The sequence below is a fragment of the Psittacula echo genome (genome assembly GCF_963264785.1).
Source record: "Psittacula echo genome assembly, chromosome: 1".
NCBI lineage: Eukaryota > Metazoa > Chordata > Aves > Psittaciformes > Psittacidae > Psittacula > Psittacula echo.
The window spans coordinates 122,605,412-122,628,379 of record NC_137735.1 but is presented as its reverse complement, the minus strand read 5'-3'; the positions used below and the strand labels follow the sequence as shown (position 1 = coordinate 122,628,379).

The following is a 22,968-nucleotide window of genomic DNA, read 5'->3' as shown; positions in this document are numbered from 1 at the left end:
ACTGTTTTTATCTCAACCCGTGGGAGTTACATTCTTTTGATTCTCCTCCCCATCCCTTGGGGGTGGGGGGAGGGCGAGTAGAAACTGCGTGGTTCTAATTTACGGCCTGGGCTTAAACCACAACAGAAGTACATATTTAAAGTTTATGTTTTCAAAACCAAATTAGTTGTGGAAGTTTATTGAACTCTTGCCACATGAAATAATAAGCAGTTTTCTGGATTAGGATATCGAAGTGTGGGAAACTTACTTCTAAAATAACAAACACCATACATTCATACTCAAAATAGTATTTTATAAATGTAAAACATAAGGATTTTGTGTTACAAATAAGGTTGGGCCTGAATGAGTCTTCCTTCAACCACATGCTCACACAGTACAGGCACAGAGGGATGTAGACCTGGAGAACAACCTTGAATGATTCAACAAAAATAAAAGGAAAAATCCCTTGGAAGCCAGACAGTTGCTTATGTCATGGGCCAGCTGAGACATTTTGAAGACCTTAGGGAAGTAAATGGGAAAAACCTGGAGTTGAAAATCTGACAGTAATTTTCAAAGGTCTAGCTAGGATGTGTGTCTGTCAAACATGAAATGTTGGGGAAGTTCCAGTTTCTTGTCCTCTGAAGATTTGCTTTCTGGAAATGAGCTCCCAGGGACAGAAAATTAAGACTCAAGCTCTGAGCAAGACATCGGATGTGCCAACAAAAGGCTGTATGAAAGGCCTGTTCTGTCCCGTGAAAGAGTTGCAAGCGAAGTCTTGGATGTGAGCTGAACCAACAAGCATAAGGCACAAACCTGGACTGTTCTTTGAAAACCAGTTTGGAGAGGAATTGGAAGAAACATTGGAGATTAAGCAACTGAAAGCTCAGCTTCTGCTGGATTGCTCTCTAAGTCCAGTGTTCCTGTGTCTATTTTACACTTACGCTGCAATTTTGTTATTGGTGTGTGAGTACCTTGACACTTGAGATTTTTGTTGAGCTTTCTAGTGATGTATTTCTTCTCTCACTTGTTTAATGGTAGGTCATTTCAGTGTACTTGGTCAACACAAAGTTAAACCAGCTTCCTTTGTGATGGGCTGGGGAACTGGAAAAAATAGGGCGATTTTGCCCTTTTGCTTTAGGAAAATAGGTGCTCATGGCTTTTTATAAATGTTGATATTTGTGATGATGTATCTGCTTTTTCTGTAGAAAGGCATTTAAGGCGTGTTCACTCAAGTGTAGTTATTCAAGAGTTACATGTATAACATGACCAAATTCCTTCTGAAAAGGAATTCTCCATCCATCTCTCATTTTAGCTGTTGGCATCTGAAACAAAATACTGCATTACATGACCTGAATAGAAGTACAATACTCTTGTTCAAACCCCTCATGCACTCGCTGAAGCAGAGGGCACTGCTGTATATTCTGTAACTGATTTACATAACAGGATTTTTGTTTTACACCAGATGAATGAGATAGTCTGTTCCAGACACTTGTTTTCTATTTGGCAACATGCATTGTCTGCTTTCCTCAGTTTCCCCTTTCTGCACCCATTTCTCATCCAGCGAGTTCCTCAACAGTTTCTACCTTGTCATAGAGTTGCTCACAAATTATTCTAGCTCTTGGGCTGCTGTAAAATGGTAATGTTCTGCCTCCTAGCCTGGCTTTCTAAGGAAAAGATGCTACACAAGGCTAAATTCCAATGTGATTACTTGAATTCCTATGAGTGAAAACTGGCATCTTGGTGGATGTTAATTAGCTTTGGCTGAAGAAAAATAAGCCTTTTAGTTGTTTGGCTCATGTGGTGACTGAAAAGCAAGGGCTCACTCAACGCTTAAGAAGCGTGTACTGGCCTGCCAGTTGGCACGTACATACCCTATACCATGGCTTGTCCAGAAGTGATTTTTGCTTAGCTGTTAGAGCTGTCAGTTGCAGGCAAAAAAGAGAGGACACAAAGTTGCGATGGTGTGAAAATGGGGGAGGCAAAGGTAAATGCAATATCTGATGCCAGTAATCTGAGGGGTGGATTTCACAGTTACGGGGAAAAACTGATGTATCAGTTTTTCTGGCCACAGAAGGGCTTGTAACAGTTGGTGCTTTTTGTTTTGCTGTTCCTTTATGGAAAGGCTAAAAATAAAACTTACATTGCTACTAATATATCCAGAGATGGTATCTGCGTGTCATTCCTTCAACCAAAAGGCTCTTAGCGTAATAAAAATGCTTTCTGAACTGAACTCTGAGCCTATAAAAATGCCCCGTTAATCCTGTCGAGTGTTGTCATCCTCACAGACTTGCTGTATATTCATGGAATATCCATGAAATATTCATGGAATCAGGCTGGTGTCCTGAGTGGACGGAGACTTTAACGGTTAGTTACTGATCACCCACTAGAGGGCTTAACCTCTTTGGGGAAGCATATTTACCGTGAAGTTTGGGAGTGCAAGGAGAGAACGTGTTCATAGAAATGTTTCCTTTCCTGATGCCCTGGTTCTGCAGGGGTGGCAATCAAGCTCTTGTCACTGAGCATCTGCTCTGGCCAGAGGCACCCTTCCACAGAGAAATAGTTAACAGTTTGGTCTTCAAGCCCCTGGCGAGGCTCTTGAGCAGTTGTGGAGGTGGGTCTTGGAAGAGAAGAAATGCTTGTAACCTTGTTACCATCGAGTTCCTTCCTTAGTTTCACTGATGCCAATCCTCAGGAAGATCAGGTGCACACATCAGGATGTGACCTCACTTGAACTGAAAACACCAATTCAGTGAAGGCTGGAGTGTGAGCTCTGAAAAGTACAGTGTTTTGTTAATGACGAAAATGGACCCAATTCCAAACCAGGGCATGCTTGTACCCATGGCATTGAAGGCAGTTATTTTCTAGCCCACTATTTATAATCCTAATAAACTGTGTAAGACATATATATAAAATTAAGTCCTCTCAAATGTTTTGTTGGAAAATTTGGGGCAAATTTTCACTGTAATATAGAAATCATAAATATTGAAATGTTTATTATTTTAAAAGAAAGATCTGTAATCTAAAAATGTAACAGTAGCATTTTTAAGTGTAGATCACTGTGATCTGTATTGTTTGTTTTCTTACAAAAGTATTTTCTAATGCATTTTTTCTGCTCAGATGTTTCAGAAGTCCCAGTCTGTGAGTATTTTATTACTTGTGTATATAGTGTGTGTCATTACCTTGATATAACTTGATTCTTAGTATAGTCCTCTGAGTTATAGTTCAGTGTACATGGCTGAATAATTCTTTTTCCTTATTAGCTAACATCCTTAATATACTTCAGAATGTGCTGTTTCCTACCCTGCCTTAAGGAGAGATAGCCAGATCTAGCGAAGCCTCTTGCTCTGACTCTTACAAAATCCCTCTGCAGCTGATGAGGTTTAGCCTACTTCTAAATTATTAGAAGTTAAACAACTAAAATACTAACATTCATCAAATATTAATATATATAAATACATTAATGTATATTAATATATAAAAAAGACTGATAATTTCAGTTAAACTAAGAGTTCATTTGTATTAATGGAAAGATTTATTTTTAAAGCTGCATAGGAAGCATGGTGTGAAATACAGTCTTGAGGAAGGAAAGAATTCAAGATCAGACTTCTCAGAAGAGTTTGAAAGAGTTTCTAAACCAGACTTAGCTTGAAAGTAAGATAGCATAGAGACTGGTAATGGAATTTGGAAACTCTAAAGCTTGGGTTCATCTCCACTCGATCCTCTAAGAGTAGGTTTATGAGAGCGTGAAGAGAGGTTGAAATGTTGGTAGGTGCCATCGAATAGTTCACAGTCTGTGAGTGTAACTACAACAGTGTGTTAATTTGGATCAGGAACTTCCTTCTTTTGCTTCTCTGGCAGTCCAGAGTAGTTTTGGACCACTCTGGTGGTCTCTATCCCTAGATAGTCAGAAGTAAAAACAAAGTAAAAACCTCTTGAAATGTGAATTATGTGAATGTCAGCTTCTCAGATCCAACCGTAATAAATTAATTCTTAAGAGATACTCCAAACACAGCGTAGTGTGATAACACATGTCATTTTGCAGTAATTATCTTTGGACTACCAGTGATCCCAATCTCAAGATAACATGAGTAATAGGAGTTTCAATTAACATTATATGTATCTTTAAAAGCACAGTTTTTAATGATTCTGATAATATTAGGGTAAAGCAGGTAAGATTTTTCTATTTTAAAATATAATAATTTTTAATTTGCATGAAATGTAAGTTCATGTCTCTCCTTTTAGGACAGATAAGGAACATTATATGTTACTCTTTCAAACCATTTAGTTATAGTTTATAGAGTAGCATCATTGCAGGGTCTTGCAAAGGTATTTCATTATGTAATAAGCAGTAAAGGGCAACACTCAGCGCAAGCCTCAAAGCACACAAAGGTGTGTGACGACTGAAAGAACTCTCAAACTATCATGTTGTGGCAACATTTCTGTGTCATTGTCTGCTATGTTATAAAGGGCCAATTCAATTCAACAGAGGAGTAATACTCGCAGGTCTAGTCAAAGTGTAACTAATACAGACTCTGCTGAAGAGTTACTATGCATTACTAATGAGAGACATGCAGCCAGAAAGTAGTATGCAACGCTTGAAAAGCTCCTGAAGCTGTGTGTAGCTACCAAACTTGATGTCTCCTTTTCTTTTCCTTTTTTGCATTGCATTATTTTAAATAATGCACTCAACTATCTAGCTTTTAAAGGATTTAAATACACTGTAGAAATACCTACTTCTAAGATGCCATCATAATCAAAGTCATTAATTTGGATAAATTCTCTGTTACTGAGTTATACTGAAATGAACATTGTGGGAAAACTCACTTTAATGATACCGTGGAGTATATTCATGCTTCATTCACTGCTGTCCTCTTTGCAAGGTAAGAACATTTTCTATATAATGCTGATTTTTACAAGGGTTTGTTTTCCTAAATATTTTAATATTACAGCTTCTTCTTTTTCTATCATTACAAAGCAACTTTTTTGACCCTTTCTGGAATTCATATATAAAAGTTTTTTTAACACAGGTTAAAATACTGTATATCGCTATTCTCACAGGTGCAGAAACTAAAACACAGCTCTTTTTCCTTTTCCTAAGATACATTTTTATGTCTGAATTTGTTACAAAACAATTATTTAGGAACAAAATTTTAGACTTCTTTTATCTTGTCATTATCGTCAGATGAGTAAGCACCTAATGATCTTCAATGGGGTATGATTTTGTTTGAGCAGACTGTACCTGCCGTTTGCTTAAACATATTTAGAATGCTGGGGTGAATAATTGCTCTTCTAGTTATAGAAATGATCTTATTTTCTGTACAAATGAATCTTGTAGATAGTTTTCTTGCAGTAATTATAAAGATTTCTAAGGCAATATGAGAAAAAAAGGAGGGAGGTTTATATTGTTTGTTTGTTTTAAAAAGCCTGATCTCCAGAGCATTTTAAATGATTTTCAGTTGGGTCTTGCAAGTAACATTCAGAAAATGATTATAGGTACCCACCCTAGAAGTTTAATTCTGGAAAGCTCTGAGCACCTCTTGTATTTTATCAGTTTTGTTCTGAGCCTCTGAAGAACTATGAAGGCTTTGCTTTTTTTCTTGGTAGCACGTACTAGAACTGAGATGATAGAAACTTGATGGTCAGTACTTGAGAGTCCAATTCTAATGAAGAAAAGCATGTAGTGCTACATCCTTTGGAAACAGAAAAAGTTTGTGTGAAGGTGCTCTGGAAAACTTAGGATCATTAAAGAACAAAATTCAACAGAGTTGTTTTAAACTTGACAAACTGTAGAAAAAACATTTAACTTGGTGACTTTTTAATCTACAGGATCTTATTGCAAGCTTTCTCTTTTGAGCAGAAATTCAAGGTAAGTTTTTTTCCTTACTTGTTAAGTCCTACAAACAGAACAAGAATGAAAAAGTGTGACACAGTGCAAATTAGAAAGTAAAATACAGCCTTGATTTTGACATGTAAAATGCCATTTACATGTACGTTGGATATAAAACACACCTTCAGAGTGTTTACAACTCTTTTCAAAGACTTTACATGAAGGGCATGGGTCCTTTGTTTGAAAATTGTTTGAAAAATGGAGGCCCTTATGAAAAGTGATGCTTCTATGCTGTTGAGAAAGCTTAGAGGAATAATGGAATGAAACCAGCATGAGATCATGATTTCATGACTGGAAAAATACATTAAATGAATATCTTTCAGCAGTTTTAATTGCAAACCCTAGCTGCTATTTGAAGCACAGAAAAGTAAGGGCTATACAGCCTTAAGATAAACATTTTCAATACAAATTTTCATGTAGAAGCTAAAATCCAAACAAAACCCAAACTAGGGAATGCTCCTGATCCCATTGAATTAAATGGGAACTATGCCATCAATTTCAATGGAAGCACCCAGTCAGACATAGCTTCAGATATTTAATGACATCTAACACATCTAGTGAACACACATCAGATGATATGCCATCTTGGGCTGTTGGTAAAACTAAGTAGTCTGATGCCCTTGTTTCTTATCTTAATCAGAAATTTAAGGCAATAAAAGCTGGAGAGTTATCTCTTGCTATTGCAAGTACCATCATGGTATATTCGAATAATACTTGAGGGAACTCACAGCCACTCACACCCAGCGTCAAGTAAATATGAAGCTGCTTTACAACTTCGTATCCTGTGATGTAAGCCTATTTTGCTTATTTATGTCTCCCCCACAAGCTCCAGGTACCTCCCTGTGCAAGCAGATACCGGAGTGCTGCCCAATTCTGTAAAATGAGATCACACAAAAAAGAAAAAGAAAGAAAAAACCCACCTCTTTAAATGTTAACCCAAGAAAGACTGCTTTGATAAAGCGATGGTAATCAGAGAGAAACGCTTCTCTCTGGGGAGCTGCTTATTCAGGTTGCTCCAGGGACCTTTGATTATACAACATCCTTTTTGTTTTCTTCCAGAAATGACTTTAATGCAACTCGACAGAAAAGAGATCTCGTAACAGCCGAGGTAGGTTATACCTCCAAAAGCAGGAGGGAGGGAAAACCCTTCCTGATTTGCTGCTCTGGGCCTTTGCCGTGCTTACAAAGGAGCCTTTGTGGGGAGAAGGGCAGCGGTAACAGGAGGACAGTGTTGAGGAACAGCAGCTATATACCTGCTCACCCCCCCCCGAGCCCATGCCCTCATGCCTTCATCCTCTCTCAGCAAAGCGCCTGGTGGGTGACCCACTGACGAGCTGACTGACGCACACCATGGGAAATAAACCTGCGATTCCTTTGTCTGTTGTGAGGGCGAACAAAATGCCCTGGAAACCTGTTAGTTTGGTGGGAGCCATGACGGCGGCACCACCGGCAAGGATCCCTCTCACATGTGGTGCAGTGATGATTCCAGCTCGGCACTGGTGCCTACCACTCTGGTCCACTGCTGCCTCAATGCTGTATCTCAGCAATGTTGTGCTGAAACTTAATAGTAAACAGGGGAATATTGTTCCCCTGCTGGTACACATCTCAGGCTACAGAGCCCAAACAGGGTTTGTAACCCTGTTTGATGAGGGCAGATGGATCGCCCAAGGTGATCGCTCCTCACGGTCCTGTGGGGATCCTGCAGCTGAACCATGGATGATTTTCTCCAAGTCCCTTTGAGATCCATGTGCCTCCTGGCCAAGTCAGAAGGTAGCTGGTGTGAAAGGCTGCACTAAGGTGAATCGAGCCTCTGAGGAAAACAGGCCCTCAGGACTGATGGTGTCTCAGGAGGGCGTCTCAGGAGGGCGTTCAGCAGGAAAGTGCTTTCACAGCAAGGGCACTCTGCCTTCCTGAAATAACGTAAAGGCCAAAAACTGCTTTCCAGATGAGGACAGCTCTGGGTAACTATCAGGGTAAATGGACACAGGTCTTGTTGTACAGGAAGGGAAAAGATTCTCTTCAGCTAGCAGCAGGCCAGGGAGACCAGGAATAGTTTTGGTGCGGCGGCCGTTCAGGTGGTGATTTGATGAAGTCCATTTCAAGTTGGTTTTAGATGGATTGTGCTACTTGGATTCATCCTACATAATATTTCCATTTGGAAAAGGGAAGTTTTTATGTCATTGTGCAAAGCATTAGGGAAACTTCACCTAACCCGTTCCCTGTGCAGTGCTGTTCACTTTGAGATCCATTAGTTCAAACTCCAGTAGTGGAGAATGACTGGTGGCAGGAGGGAAGAAAGAAATTACCTTAGAAGTAAAGACTTAAACAATTTTTTTTGCTTACTCGTGCAGCTGAAGGCTGGCATTTAGGTCTGTGGGAGCACAGAGGGTTAACTGTTTTCTCATAGAACATCAGAAATGGAATAAATAACCACAGGGAAGAAGAGTTACTTAAGCAAAAGGTCCAAGCTTTATAAAGCTAAAGGATTTAAACTGGCCATGAAATATTTAACTACCCAGCACTTCACCCTGATAAACTTTTCAATCAGACTAGTGGGGGCAAAAAACCCTGAGTGCTTTCAGCCTGGGATGCGATCAGTTATTGGAAGAGATGATGCAACGTGACAAGCTGCAGTAGCAGAGTGCTGGTTCAGATCCAGGGCTTCCTTATAGTCCAATGTTCCTTGGTTCCTAAATAAGACAGGGAGCAAATCAGGCAGATCCACCTGCTCTTTTATTTGGGGTGAACCAAAACGCAATTCTGAAGGGTCTCAAGGAGGACATGAAATCCATTGCAGCTGAAGTGGCCACAGTGTTCAGCACAGAGCAAGGTCTAGGAGAGAGGATGAAATGGATGGATATCACATCTTTGAGCTCTCCAGCTATTGGTATTTGACCATAGTGAAAAGGGCAGGAGTGCTCTCTGTCCTGTTACTCTTCCTTCCAAATGTAAACGCAAAACTTCTCAGATGGAGTCTTGCTGGTTCATTGGTGCTGATGGGCATGGAAAGGAGACCATTGGTGATCCCACAGCACAGCTGTATCCTTCCATGCTTCTCCTCCCCATGGTGCTGGTTGCTGCAGTCACTGTCTTTCACACTGGCTCATGCTGCCAATCCCTCCTGCAGCATCCACAACTGTTCAATGTGCTGGTCGAGCCACAAATTATTCTTCTGTATTAGAAGTCCTAACCCAGTGTTAGGCTGCAGGGCTTCAAGCTCGTATCGGCTCATTTCTAAAGCACAAACACCCTGATTTTGCTTTTACGTTTCTCTGACAGATTCAAGCTTCCTCTGCTCGGTCACACGTTCATGGGGCCTTGACACGGAGTCCTCCAGGAGGTCAGTGCTGTGCTCCTCACTTGCAAGAGGAGAGATGGTCCTGAAAATGTTGCCTTCCTACCAGCTTTCCTGTGTTACTGTTGGTTGTGGAAGCCCTCCTCATTGTGTCCCCTACAGAATATGCCCTGTCTTATTTACTTGCTTTATCCATGTTGAATCTGGAGAGGGACTTTTTACAAGGGCATGTAGTGACTGGACAAGGGGGAATGGCTTTAAACTGACAGAAGGGAAATTTAGATTAGATATTAAGAGAAAATTCTTCACTATGAGGGTGGTGAGCCACTGGAACAGGTTTCCCAGAGAAGTTGTGAATGCCCCATCCTTAGAAGTGTTCAAAGGCAGGTTGGACGAGGCTTTGCGCAACCTGGTCTAGTGGCATGGGGTTGGAACTGAGTGATTTTTAAGGTCCCTTCCAAACCAAACCATTCTATGATTCTATGAAAATTCCTGTTAAAATAATACTTTCAAAATACTTTCAAAACCAGGAACAGCCAACTAAACCAATACTTTTTTTTTAAAAAAAGTTGAGAGGTCTTGTTCTGTTGCGATTTTTGTCTTCTGCCCCTTTTTATGTCTTTGGCAGAGGATGTAAGCATGTCTGAGAGGCATGTAACTGGTTATGCGAAGGGACAGGGATGTTCAGCGAATGAGCACGCAGCTGCTCCTGCAGGGTTATTAGCATTGTACAAACACATAAAGCAGGTCCAAGTTACAGAAGTTGTTTTGCAGAAAAGCACATTGTAACCAACTGAACTTTGGTATCCTTCCTGAAAAATACGCATGTCTGGGTAGGTGCTTTCTGTTGTGTTTTTCCGTGTAAATAAATATATGTAATTTTACAACTCAGAATTCTAACAACAACAAAGAAGTTTTCCACATTAGTGCTGTTCTATAAACAGCATTTTCTGCTTTGTCGGTATTTTCAGAGTGTCTGTGTATATTTGGAAAGCAATTCTTAAACGGAAAAAATTCAAAACTAAGCATGGAAAGGAGTTTTCACAGTGAAGGCTGATGTTCTTAGTCATTGGTAACTTCTGTGTGTGCTTAATTATGAAGGTCCCATTCTGTTCTCATCTAATGTCATTAGCAGCTTTACCATGGCATGGAAGGGCCTGTTTATGTCACTTACTTCTTGCTTTTCGCAATGCTTTTTTAATCTGTCAGCAAGATTGTAAGCATTTATATCTAGGGTTTTCATGCTCCCCCAAGAAGGAAAGCAACTATTTGCAAAACCTGATGAAATTTTGCTTTTTGTGAGGAAAGGGACTACCTTTCTTCCCCACTTTTTTGGGAACGGTGATTTAAACCCACCTCAGCAAATGATTATTAGATGACAGTGAGGTTTATCTTCCAACGAGGCTACAAAACCCCTTAATGAAACTGCTTTTGGAAACAATTACTAATTATAATATCAAACAAGCCATTCCCATGGAATCCGGAGTCTCTGACTCCAGTCACCTCTTACGCAGAAATAACCTTTTTTTTTTTAGCATGGAGTGAAGGTTATTTATAATTGTTTTTTACTCTGTAAATTATATATTCTGGACTGTTCAGAAGCTGAATATACCCTTTGCTGTAATGCTTAGGAGAGAGGAGCTGGACATGTATAAACTGTGCTGAATTTAGTCAATTAGAATAATCTGTGCGCTGTGTATTTCAAGATCAGCAGGACTGGGATTTGGTTTCTTTACATGGGAACTTGACCTTTTGTTTGCTGGGAGGAGGCTGACCTTTTGCTCCTTTGTTAGTTTACAAGTCTCAAACCAAACGGGAGAGAACCTTGCTTCTCTTTTAACCAAGGAACACAAAGGACAAAATTAAGTAGATGTTAAAAACTGGAGATTGTTGTTGGTTAATTTTCTTAGCTGATATAACTGCTTATGATTTAACAATAAACAGATTTAATGTGGATCTCTCAGCCTGTTTGCAAAATACTGTATCTACTAAAAGGCTGCTATGCTTGTTTACAGGTTCATGTCCCCTGGAGTGCCTTAATGGAGCAGCCTGCACAAAGGAAGGTGACTGTGACTGTCAGTTATTTCAGGCTCAAGGAAGCAGGTGCCAAATTGGTGAGTTTTGGGCCCAAAAAGTCGAGTTTCAGCTTCAAGTGAGACTTAAGGTGCGGGTTTTTAAAACAACACTGTTAACAGCATATTTGTGATTCCCCTGTGGTAAGACTGTCATTCCACTAGTACCTAATAGGATTAAAACGATATGCATTAGAGATATATAAAAAGCAACATCAGGAATGCCTACATTTTAGCACTTGAGCTATAATGATGCATATATACCGCAACAGATAGATCACTATCTAGTACACCAGTAGCTGGCCAACTTTTTTTGTAGTTAGCTGAACAACCAAAAAGTCACTGCATTTTTCTAACAAATAGTGACTCATTGCAAATAAAATTACCAGCTATTTCAATGCACTGGTTCCTAGAACCAGTAGGTCTCTGCAGTAGACCTAAATCTCTTGCCTCTACTTATCATAGAATGGTTAGGGTTGGAAAGGACCTTAAGATCATCAAGTTCCAACACCCCTGACATGGGCAGGGACACCTTCCACTAGACCAGGTTGCTCCAAACCCTATCCAGCCTGGCCTTGAACACTTCCAGGGATGGGACATCCGCAGCTTCTCTGGGCAGCCTGTGCCAGTGCCTCACCACCCTCACAGTAAAGAATTTCTTCCTCATATCCAACCTAAACTTCCCCTGTTTAAGTTTGAACCCGTTACCCCTTGTCCTGTCACTACAGTCCCTGATGAATAGCCCCTCCCCAGCATCCTTGTAGGCCCCCTTCAGATACTGGAAGGCTGCTATGAGGTCTCCACGCAGCCTTCTCTTCTCCAGGCTGAACAGCCCCAACTTTCTCAGCCTATCTTCATACAGGAGGTGCTCCACTCCCCTGATCATCCTCGTGGCCCTCCTCTGGACTTGTTCCAACAGTTCCATGTCCTTTTTATGTTGAGGACACCAGAACTGCACACAATACTCCAAGTGAGGTCTCAGGAGAGCAGAGTAGAGGGGCAGGATCACCTCCTTCAACCTGCTGGTCACGCTCCTTTTGATGCAGCCCAGGATATGGTGGGTTTCTGGACTGTGAGGAGGTGAAGTATATAATAATTAAAATGTCTCCACTGAAGAAAATGAAAAACTTACAATGATCTCACATGATTAAAACCACATCATAAGGATTAAAAAAAATAAAAACTGACTGTACTTTAAGTTCAAGAAATTAGGTTATCTTTTGTCCTTGCTATGTATTTCCTTTTAAGCTCTTATTTCCTTTCTGAGCTTTTACTTTTGTAGATGCCTCTGACACTTGTCAGTTTTTTACTGTGCTGCTTGTAAGCTCAATGTGTTCTCTCCAGTACCCAACACTGGTAAGGACCGAGATGGGATTTGCAAATCGTGGGGACAGTATCATTTTGAAACATTTGATGGCATCTACTACTACGTCCCAGGAAATTGCTCCTATATTTTTGCAAAAGATTGCAGTACTCCAGAACCGCAGTACACTGTTTGGGTAAGTATGTGAGCATATGCTAGAAATAACGCACTGAGTATTCCTTTATTACAGGAATTTCATTATAAGTAAAATAAATAGAGAGACAATAAGTGGATCAGGCTGTTGCATTGCTTACTTAAATATAAAACTGTGCTGCTGGAAAATGTCTAAGCCTATGTGCAGTAACTCAAACCACTGATGAAACGATAATCAACAGTCAGCATATTAAAAATAGTATTTCTTACTCCTCCTATCCTAAAAAGGACCTCTGATCTCTCTTTTCTGGAAGCAAAAGTCCCAAAGCAGACCTTGGAAACAGCAATAAAATTTAGCTGTCAGGTTGTAAAAGATTTGAGTTGCTGAGTAAAGTGCAAGCAGCTATCACCTGCCTGAGAGCTGGGCTCCCAAGCATACTGGGTACAAATTCACAGCCATCGGCATGCTTATGGGGAGCTGCCTCCATGGCTCATGGAAAACTCTGTCCCCTCTGTGGATTTGCATTCTAATTTTTGATTACCTCTACATCATGCAGCGAAGATTAATAGCTCAAAAGCCTTCATCTTCACCTACGTATGGAAGGCAGTCTTTTTAGTAATTTCCTCAAATTGCTGAGTATCAACGGTTAATGACTTTGGGTCAGGGAGAATCATACCTATACCCTCTTTGAAGGGAGATGCCTTATTTATCAGGCCTAGTTGGTTACTGTGGGGAGAGGATATGAGCTCATGGTATTACATTTTACACCCTGTTTGGGATTTGGTGCTGACTGGACAGGGGAGAGGAGACAAGAGGGATCCACATTCTGAGCCCTAGTGGTCAAAGTGCCCCCAGGGGCAAGGGCAGACCTAGATGCTGATTTCTGCTCCAAGGACTAGTTTTCCTTTATAAACACATAACCTCCTCTTTCTCCAGATAATATCATCTAGTGAAGATAAATCTGCCATTAAAACTATCATTTCTATTCACTCAGGTTATAGACAGATGCAAGTACATCTGTCTTCCAAGATTTCATTTTAATTCTTTGGATTCTGTGTGCAGCTATCTTTTAGGAGTTTTCAGGAAATGCTGTACCAAAGTCCAAGCTTATATTAAAATTTAGAATCAATATCTGATTCCAGCTGCTCTGGAAAGAGAGAAACTACCATTCAATTGCTGGAATAAATGTCATGCTTTGCTAAAAACTGAAAATGTTTATTCAGAAAAGTCATGAATAAGGTTGAAACAATGCAGTCTCTACAGGCTGGGCAATGGAGAGCCAAGAACTTTGTCAGATTGTCACATTATTGTCCTTCTGGCTTTAATAATCCACCTGTCTAGGAGGGGAATGCAAGAATTATTTAATTTTCCTTGATTGTGTTTCTGTCTTGGTCCAGGTTTACATAAAAACTATTCATCAGAACTAGTAACATTTATGATGTCTTTAGTTTTTATTATCTTTATACGTAAGTATAAACTATAAGTAAAAAGTATAAGTAAAAACTCTTATGCTTTCCCTCCTTTGGTTTATTTCACTCAGAGAAACAGTAACTGGTTTTTACTTCCAGGATTAAATGTCAGTTTAGAAAGATTAATTTGAGTATGTGTTACCACTGTATGTGTTTACCAACAGATCTTTTCTAAAAAGCCTGATAGCTCTAGTTACTTTTGCAGTTTCCTTTACTATGTTGGCAAGCTGTTTCCCAGTTAGTAACCTATTTAGCTTCACAGCATTGTCAAATAAACTGGCAGTGCAACTCCCATCCTCCTCAGAGAACAGTGACACATATTCATAGGAATCATATTCCAGCTATCTAAACTCTGTCTACATTTTAATTTACCTAAATGATAGGTATCTAAAATTCACAACTCATTCCTCTGTCTCATCAGTGTGGTCTAAATTCAGCTCACAGACCACAGTCTAAGGCATCCCACAGGTTTGGGTGGCTCAGCTTCACTGATATTAATGAAAGCTGTTGAAGTTTTGCTCAAGCCCTTGGAGTAGGTATGTGCTTAAAATTCATTCAGACTACATGAGTGTAATTAACTGTGTAGTTAAATGTTTAGAGCATATGCACAGAGAATTGGAGATCTGTATTCCTGTCATCAGTCAGAGTAAATCTGAACCACAGTTTTCAAGTCCTGAGAGAACGTCCTGGCCAACAAAAGCTATGTGATGTCTGGAAACAGGGACTTTTCTGCAGGAATTGTGATCTGCCATGCAGAAGGCTGGCAGTGCAAAGAAGCCTCTTTTTTGTCAGATTATACGAACAAAGAGTGCTAGTTTATCACGCTGGTTTCAAGGTCTGATTACACATTTTTTTATGCAAGATCTACTTGGCTGCCATCAAACTGTAGACATGCAGTAGACAAACAGCAGACATCCAAAATCTCAACAAATCCTGAGTGGTTCAGAAAGGCATGCTGTAGGTCAGCTGGTGGTAGTCTCAGCTAGCATGGAGAATGCTGGTATTACACTGAGGTGTTGTATTGGTTTGTAGTCCCCCCTTATAGATCAGACCTCTACAAAGAGAGCAATAGGATTGTCTCCTCAGTGCAATTAACAAGGCCCTACATTGGCAGTTACAAGCTATCTCACTACGATGTCCCTGAAGTTCATCTACATAAAATAACTGGCTATGTCACCCAGTACTTCACCTACTGTCTTGTGATGATTTGTGCTATTAAACTCTTGCTCTATTTCTCAGTAGTATTGAGTAGTGTGAACTTCTAGTTTTGCATATCTTTGTGACTTTTTTATATTCTAAGTATTTATTTGTAAAACTCTTTCAGTAATTAGTGCATAAAAATTAAGAATATCATATATGAGTTTATGAAAAAATTCATGATGACATTATTGAGAACAAACATTTATTCTTATTGTGTGTGCATTTTTCCTCTCTAAGGTTCATAACAGTCCTCACTGTTACGGTTCTGTATATACTTGTCAGAGGTCCATTAGCTTGTTTTTTTCAAACCAAGAAGAAATAATTATTTCAGGACATGAAGTAAGAAAAGATGGAATCAGGTAAGTGTTCTAATGGTTGATTTTAACGTGTTCTAATGGTTTGATTTTAAATGGTTGATTTTGATTCCAGAAAGATAGTGTGGATTTTGGGAAATTAATGCTTTTTACACCAGCTAGAGAAAATAGTTTGATATATATGTTTATTGATTGCTCACTGTTCTATATTGTTGTGCTCTGACAGAGCTCCCGTTTGAGCAGATGTAATGGTGCAGATGTAATACCTGAGTGAAGATAGCGTACACTTCCCACATGAATCTGGTGTTCAGCTTTTCAGCTGCAACCTAACAATTACTCATTCCTACTTTGTACAGACAAAGTTTGTATCAGGCAATTCCATCTAATCCTTGATGCATCCTGATACCATTTTTATCAAGGCAGTTATTATTTGTTCTTGGTAGCAATACTTAATGTAAGACATAATCTTCTAGACAAGTCTGAATTGGTTGAATCAAAGATCTTAAGCCCCCTTTTGGGCAAAAACTCCACAAACCATATCTGAGGTACATTAAACTCTCAAATTTACCTTTTTTTAATAAGTAAAAAAGATGAATGCAAGGCTATCATAAGTATGTTTTACTGGTTAATACAGTACAGGAAATTTCAAAAAAGTTGTGGGCATACCCGTCGATATAATGTTGTATCTGTTACCATCTGAGAGTGATAGCTACTGTGATCCTGTTTATCCCAACAGAAACTACTTTGGAAGATTAGGATTAGATCTGTACTGCCATGTTATTGTCCAGTGGTCTTTGGCCAACGGAGGAAGATACACAGTGTTTTGGTCAATAGTTCTGTACTATAATTCCTCCATTTGCAGATGAGGGCCAGGAGACCTCCATGTATGGATAAGGAGCTGCTGAGGAAACTTAGAGCGAAAAAAAAAAAAGGCTTATAAAAGGTGGAAGCAAGGACAGGTGGCCTGGGAAGAACACAGGAATGTTGTTCGGGAAGCTAGGAACCAGGTTAGGAAAGCTAGGCCCAGTTAGAATTACACTTGACTAGGTATGTGAACGATAACAGTAAGGGATTCTATAAGTACACTGAAAATGAAAGACAGACTAGGGATAATGTGGGCCCTCTCCAGAAGCTATCAAGGGAACTGACTGCCCTGGATTTGGAGAAGGCTGAGGTTCTTAATGACTTCTTTGCCTCAGTCTTCACTAGCAAAAGCTCTGACCACACCACCCAAGTCTTGGAAGGCAGACACAGGAACTGTGAGAATGAAGACCTTAGGCCCACTGTAGGAGAGGATCTGGTTCGAGACCATCTTAAGAACCTGAACGTGCATAAGTCCATGGGACCTGATGAAATCCATTCGTGGGTCCTGAAGGAGCTGGCCAATGCAGGTGCTAAGCCACTGTCTATCATATTTGAAAAATCATGGCAGTCAGATGAAGTAATGGGTTAAAACTTAAACAGGAGAAGTTTAGATTGGATATAAGGAAGAGATTCTTTACTGTAAGGGTGGTGAGGCACTGGAATGGGTTGCCCGAAGGAGTTGTGAATCATATGCTCCATCCCTGGCGGTGTTCAAGGCCAGGTTGGACAGAGTCTTGGGTGGCATGGTTTAGTGTGGGGTGTCCCTGCCCATAGCAGGGGGGCTGGAACTTGATGATCTTAAGGTCCTTTCCAACCCTAACTATTCTATTCTATGGTTCTATTCTGTGTTTAACCCAGTGATGACCCTGTGCCCAAAAAGGCTCCTGGTGGTCATAGTGTCACACATAGCTCCTCACACAATACAGCAGGCTCATGAAGTCATGTATTCCTCAATGTACCCATGCTAGGCTTTGAAAATCAAGATTCATTATTCTTTCAGGCTTCTAATATGTACGACCAATAGGTGTACACAGAACAGCATTCATTTTTGATGTTGCATATAGAGAAGTAAACAGAAGAAAAGAGGAAAAACATGGTGAAGAATTGAAGTGACTGTATACACCTGGAAAAGAGGGTTTATTGATGTTTTATGTGGCATTTTTCTAGCACTAGCCTATCTCATCTGAAGCAGACTGTTTATTTTTTCAGATTAGTGTTGCCTCAGACAATTGGAAATGCTTTCTTTGAGAGACTGGCTGACTATATTCTGGTGAAGACCACCTTTGGTTTTTCTCTTGCTTGGGATGGAAACTCTGGTATTTATATTAAGCTGACAGAAGATCATAAGGGAAAACCTTGCGGCCTCTGCGGAGATTTTAATGGCAATAAACATGATGACCTGAAACTGCAAAACAGTAAGCCAGTAGCTTAGAAATACACCCTTGTGCGAACAGCTTCCGTGCTCACTTTAAATATAATACTGTAAAAAAGTAGAGTCCTGTTTCCATTTTTTCAGTAGAAAATAGAGTATCTGCTCTACTCATCCTTATAATTAAAGTTGCTAAGGGAAAAGGTTCAAGAAAGTATTTAAACGTATGCTTAAGTCTCTTCTTGCTCAGCAAAGTACTTGGGGCATGCTTATCTTAGCTGATGAAAGTGCCTTCAAATAATAAATAAATTAACAAATGCTTGTGGTTTTCTCTATGTTTAAAGGTGGAGAGAGAAGGAGAGAAGAGCCAAAATAGTAATATTTGCAAAAAGCACCATCTCCACTCGTTCCTTTGTATGAGCATCATAGAAGTGCCAGTTGAAATATGTAAATTTCAAAGCTATTTCCAGGTAGTCCCTTGTATCCATACATGCCATGAAGTATCATAGGCCTCTGACTACTCTGTAGGATAAGGAGCTGCCCAATGCTGTGTCTGAGGCAGAGATGACTTGCTAAACTGGTAAAACCTTCTACAGAATGTAGGGACTATGTAGTCTATGTCATATACAGTCTATGTAGGGACTACTCCATAGGGATTTTTGTCCTACTTGCAATTAATGTGAAAAAAACCCAAAACAAACCAAACCAGAAAAAGAACAAGCCTAAGAATGTGAGGAATATTTTTCCCAGTCTCTGATAAAACAAGGACAGGACTGTTTTACTGTTACCATTCATTGCTGAGAGAATCTCATCCCATGACCCTGCATATTCTTATGTCACAGGAGTTATCTCACTGAAACTATTTTCACCCTCCCCCAGTTGTTTTATTTTTCCATTTTTAATGGTAGATAGTGGAGCTCTTTGACTTTCTAAGTGAAGGAATATGCAGTGTACCTATCTTTGTATAGTCTTTAAAAATGTGCCCAATGTATGTTTCTCATAATTCTTCTGCCATGGGAGCAGTAAGTTGCCTGTTTCATGCACTAACTTCTGCACAGCAAAGTATACTATGTTTAATAGCTAGTTAAAACTGGTGAGCTGTAATACTGGAGAAAAATGGAATTTGGGGAGATAATGAATTCTCATGATCTCTAAAAAATAGTAATTACAATATCTTTAAATGTATTATCAGTTGTAGAAGACTTCCAGCTCTTAGACATCTTAATTTCCAGAGCTACATTTCTTCACCATCATAATTTCTTCTAACATTTTTCTTTATCAGAAATTACGGTATTACTGTAGTGTACAATCAGGAGCTCTGTGAATCATTGTAACCTTGAACCATTGTATAAAATGAGGCCTTGACTCTGTGCAAATACAAAGCACAAAGTTCTGATATCTTCACAAGACTACGCTGCTAATTCAAATTACTTCTAAGCCAAAAAATATTTCTAAGTGTTTCCAAATCTTATAAATTATTTGGGATGATCATTTATCTTCCCCAGCTAAATTACTCTCCCAGTAGTATAAAGGACATCTTTATATCTATTCTGCATCTTCCAGACTCTGAATGTTCTCTGTTTGCAATGGCCCAAGTAAATAAGTTGCCGCAAGGCATGTAATACTCCATTTCAAAGCACAGTTTTAAAACCAAATTCCTTTTCCATTTTCTTCATATTTAATGGCATTTTTATATTGCTCTAATATACAGCCTGTATTTGTGTACAGAGCTGCTTCAAGGACAGTGATTTTATTTTGTGGCTTTTTTTTTGAGGAGATCCAATTTTTTTTCAAGCTATGCAGAAATGTAAATAAAATATTTTTAATATTTTTTGCAGAAGCAGAGTTTATGTCAACAGGTTCACCTCTAGATCAAACTCCAGCTTTTTATGTTTGGGAAGGGTTTTCTGTGCAAAGAACTGTTCTATCTGAGGGGCAGAAATGCTTTAAGTCTTCCTGGCTGTTAAGTAAAATAGACTGGTAGTTAGGGTCTTATCTTTGTTTATTTGTGGAGATCCAAGAACAAATATCTGATTAGTGTGCTTTGGGGCTTTCCAAATTGCAGTGTCAAACTTTGTACGTCTTGTTCTAGAAGCAGTTAGATTAAATTTTGGATAGTACAGCTCTGTGAAAATAACTGTAGCTGATTTAATTTCAGTACCCTGACTCCTAACCATGCATAGATTCAGATAACTGTAGCATAGATACCAATTACTGTAAGGGTCTTCAAAATGTAGGCAATTTACGCTTTTTGAGACACTTAACATAGAGAAAATATAATATTTAGTTCTTGCCAAAAAATATGGACATTTTGGTTCTGTTTCTTTACTGCCAAACTCCTTGTATGTTCGTGTATCTTCCTCAGCCTGTTGCCATGACTTCCAGTCATGCATCTTGTTCATTAATTCTCCCATGCTCATGCTGTGAGGAGCGCTGGGCATGTAGTGGTGTGTTTGTTTTAGGGCTTTTCTGTAGCAAAGGAAACGGAGGGAGATAATAGTGCTGACTGACATTTGTGAAACATGATGAAAGCCTTAAACTGTTTTAAAAAAATTTATTTTTTCTTAAGTATTCAATACATTATGCTTGTCCTTATTTGAATATTTTTAATAAAATTGTCACTGACTGCTCTTAAAAAAAACCTCAACCAGCGCGTTGTCATATATTTTTTTAATCTCTTCGTTTAAATGCAGTAGAAAGTACTTAAACTAAAAAAGAAAAACGAGATTTTTCTACACCACCTGTACTCTGAACATATCTGTAAGTGAGGCAATGAACACATTGAAAAACACCAGAAATTTCCAAGTTGTCTTTGAAGTTTGTATTGACAGTTATATTTTTTTTTTTCCTGGGTGCTCTTCCAATATTTTCATGCAGTAGGTGAATATACAGAAGACATTGCTGAATTTGCAAATAGCTGGGCTGTGCAAACCACAGATGATGTAGCTTGTGTACCTACTGCCTCAGATTTCTCCAGTCCTTGCTCAGCTGATGCAGAATCCACTGAGGTAAATTAATCATTCTTAATTTTCGTGGCCTAGTGATGGTATAAGAATCTAGCAATATCCACCATGTTGAAAAAAAGCTTTAAATGAATTGAGGCTTTGAAAAAGGGAAGATTCAGATCAGGACTGTTGCTAGGAAATGTCTGAAGATCTTCAGATATTTAGCTTAGAAGTACAAAGGCTTAGATAAGATGTGCCAAGTGGCACAGCTCTGCTGGCAGAGCTCTTCTTTGCTGCAGTAAACTTGGGTTCATTTTCCAGTCCTGGCATCTTACACCTCATTATTTTGGAAATTGTGAAATCCTGCAGAAGTAACATGCTCAGCTCCTGAATTGACACAAAATGATTTTTTTTGTCATTTCATGCTTTTTCATCCCAGCTGGTTTAGGAGCAGCATGCAATCAAGACAGCCTAGGCAGAAAGGACAAATTTTTGGAAGACTAATAAAAGAGATATAATAATAAATTATGAGACTGAGAGATTCTGAAATTTGAATGGGGATCTAAAGGACCCTCAATTAAGTAAACAAAGCTAAAAAGAATTATGCTTGTGCAGCAAGTATTTACTAACTATTGTTTACTGATTCTCCTTAATGCACAGGACATATTCTTCAAGTGCCAAATATTCCTACAGTTTCCTTTTCTCAGCTGTCATGAAAGCATAGATCCATATTCTTATATTTCAAGCTGCATGAATGATCTTTGCAGGTAAGACTGGAGTTCTTCTGTATTTGTTTTTGACACATGAAATGAATGCTCACACTTTTGTTGGAGGCAAGAACTGAGCAGCGCTGAGGGAAGTTAGGAAGAACCAAGCTCAAAATGAAGGAGATGGGGTTTCTCAGTGGGTGATTTAGTGTGGAAACAAAGGGCACAGAACAAGCCTGCCTAGGGATATTTTGATTGCTAAAGATTGTCATAGACTTAATGAAATACTAGACAAATACATGGCAGAGAAATCCACAGAGAAACGCTAATGATAAAAGAGAAGCTGCTAATCACAAAACCCCTGAAACCTGTACTTGGAGGCCCTGAATCAAAAATACATGAAGATGATACTAGGAGAAAATATAAATGATATTAGAGGAGCCAGATCATTTGTCTGGAATAGCTGGACTTTTTTATGAGCACTATGGTTCAAATTAGTAGAATTTCTCGAAATTGTTTTATTTATATATATTCAGAGTTGTCAAAAGAATTTTGTCGTTCACTGGCTTTGGTGGGAGTTACACCCCCTCAACTGCTGGCATTATATGCACCCTGGTATTTTTTTCTTAACTCTCCTGACTCCTGTTTAGCTTTTGTCATTCAATGTAAAGAGATGCTCCAGAGTGTAATTGAATAGGTGACTGAGCTCTGTACCACTTCCTTTTTAGTGGGTTTTTTAAATTAAGAAGTAATTGTCATAAATAGCAGGATTTTTACCAGACTATGGCCTATTACGGCCTTCTCAGATTATCATCAATTTAATCAAAAACATACAAAAAGATCACAAGACCAAAAGTTAAAGTCATTCAGTATAATCCATTACAACTCATTAGTTGATTATTGATGAATTTTCAGTTTCCCGATTTACCATGAAGTCAAGATGGAAGAATTTGTGTTTGTAGGCAAATCTTCAGTGTGCTTCCTGAAGTTTATGATCTGTACATTGATTGCACTCAGAGAAGAAATGAGTTGCCTCTGTATGGTCTCTTTGTAACTCAGGAGTTTATTGTGACTTTTGCAGAAGAATCATGAAAGGCAAATTTTAAAAAAAGCAATTTTCAAATGTGATATTGCATCAGTGTCATGGTGTAAAGGCAGAGTTGATTTTTGTGAACATATATACATGTGTGTTGTATATGTGTGTTGATGTGAATTGTGTGAATGTTAAAAACCTTGAAGGAAGTTTCTGTGACTCAGAACCTCATTAATTTAGGCTTATTTCATTTATAAAAGAGACCTCTCTTCTTGTGGCTTAGTGTCAGTTTATGAAGATTTTTTGTGGGGTCATAGTATATGCCAAGTATTCTTTTTATTAAGATCCATTTAATTGGATTAGATAAGGAAAGCTGG

General features: G+C 39.0%; 1 protein-coding gene across 1 annotated transcript in view; it reads left to right on the top strand.

The window, feature by feature from the left end:
• Positions 1–4,765: 4,765 nt before the first annotated feature.
• The window catches only part of OTOGL (otogelin like), a gene marked incomplete at its 3' end in the record, with an annotated part of 97,983 nt that continues 79,780 nt past the window's right edge, over positions 4,766–22,968 (top strand). Inside the window, exons 1-10 of the mRNA XM_080610115.1 lie at positions 4,766–4,859; positions 5,806–5,845; positions 6,926–6,974; positions 9,146–9,206; positions 11,177–11,275; positions 12,578–12,732; positions 15,597–15,718; positions 17,747–17,952; positions 20,784–20,914; positions 21,512–21,618. Coding sequence (XP_080466241.1) covers positions 4,781–4,859; positions 5,806–5,845; positions 6,926–6,974; positions 9,146–9,206; positions 11,177–11,275; positions 12,578–12,732; positions 15,597–15,718; positions 17,747–17,952; positions 20,784–20,914; positions 21,512–21,618 — 1,049 coding nt within the window. The 5' untranslated portion in view covers positions 4,766–4,780. The remainder of the gene's footprint in view (positions 4,860–5,805; positions 5,846–6,925; positions 6,975–9,145; positions 9,207–11,176; positions 11,276–12,577; positions 12,733–15,596; positions 15,719–17,746; positions 17,953–20,783; positions 20,915–21,511; positions 21,619–22,968) is intronic.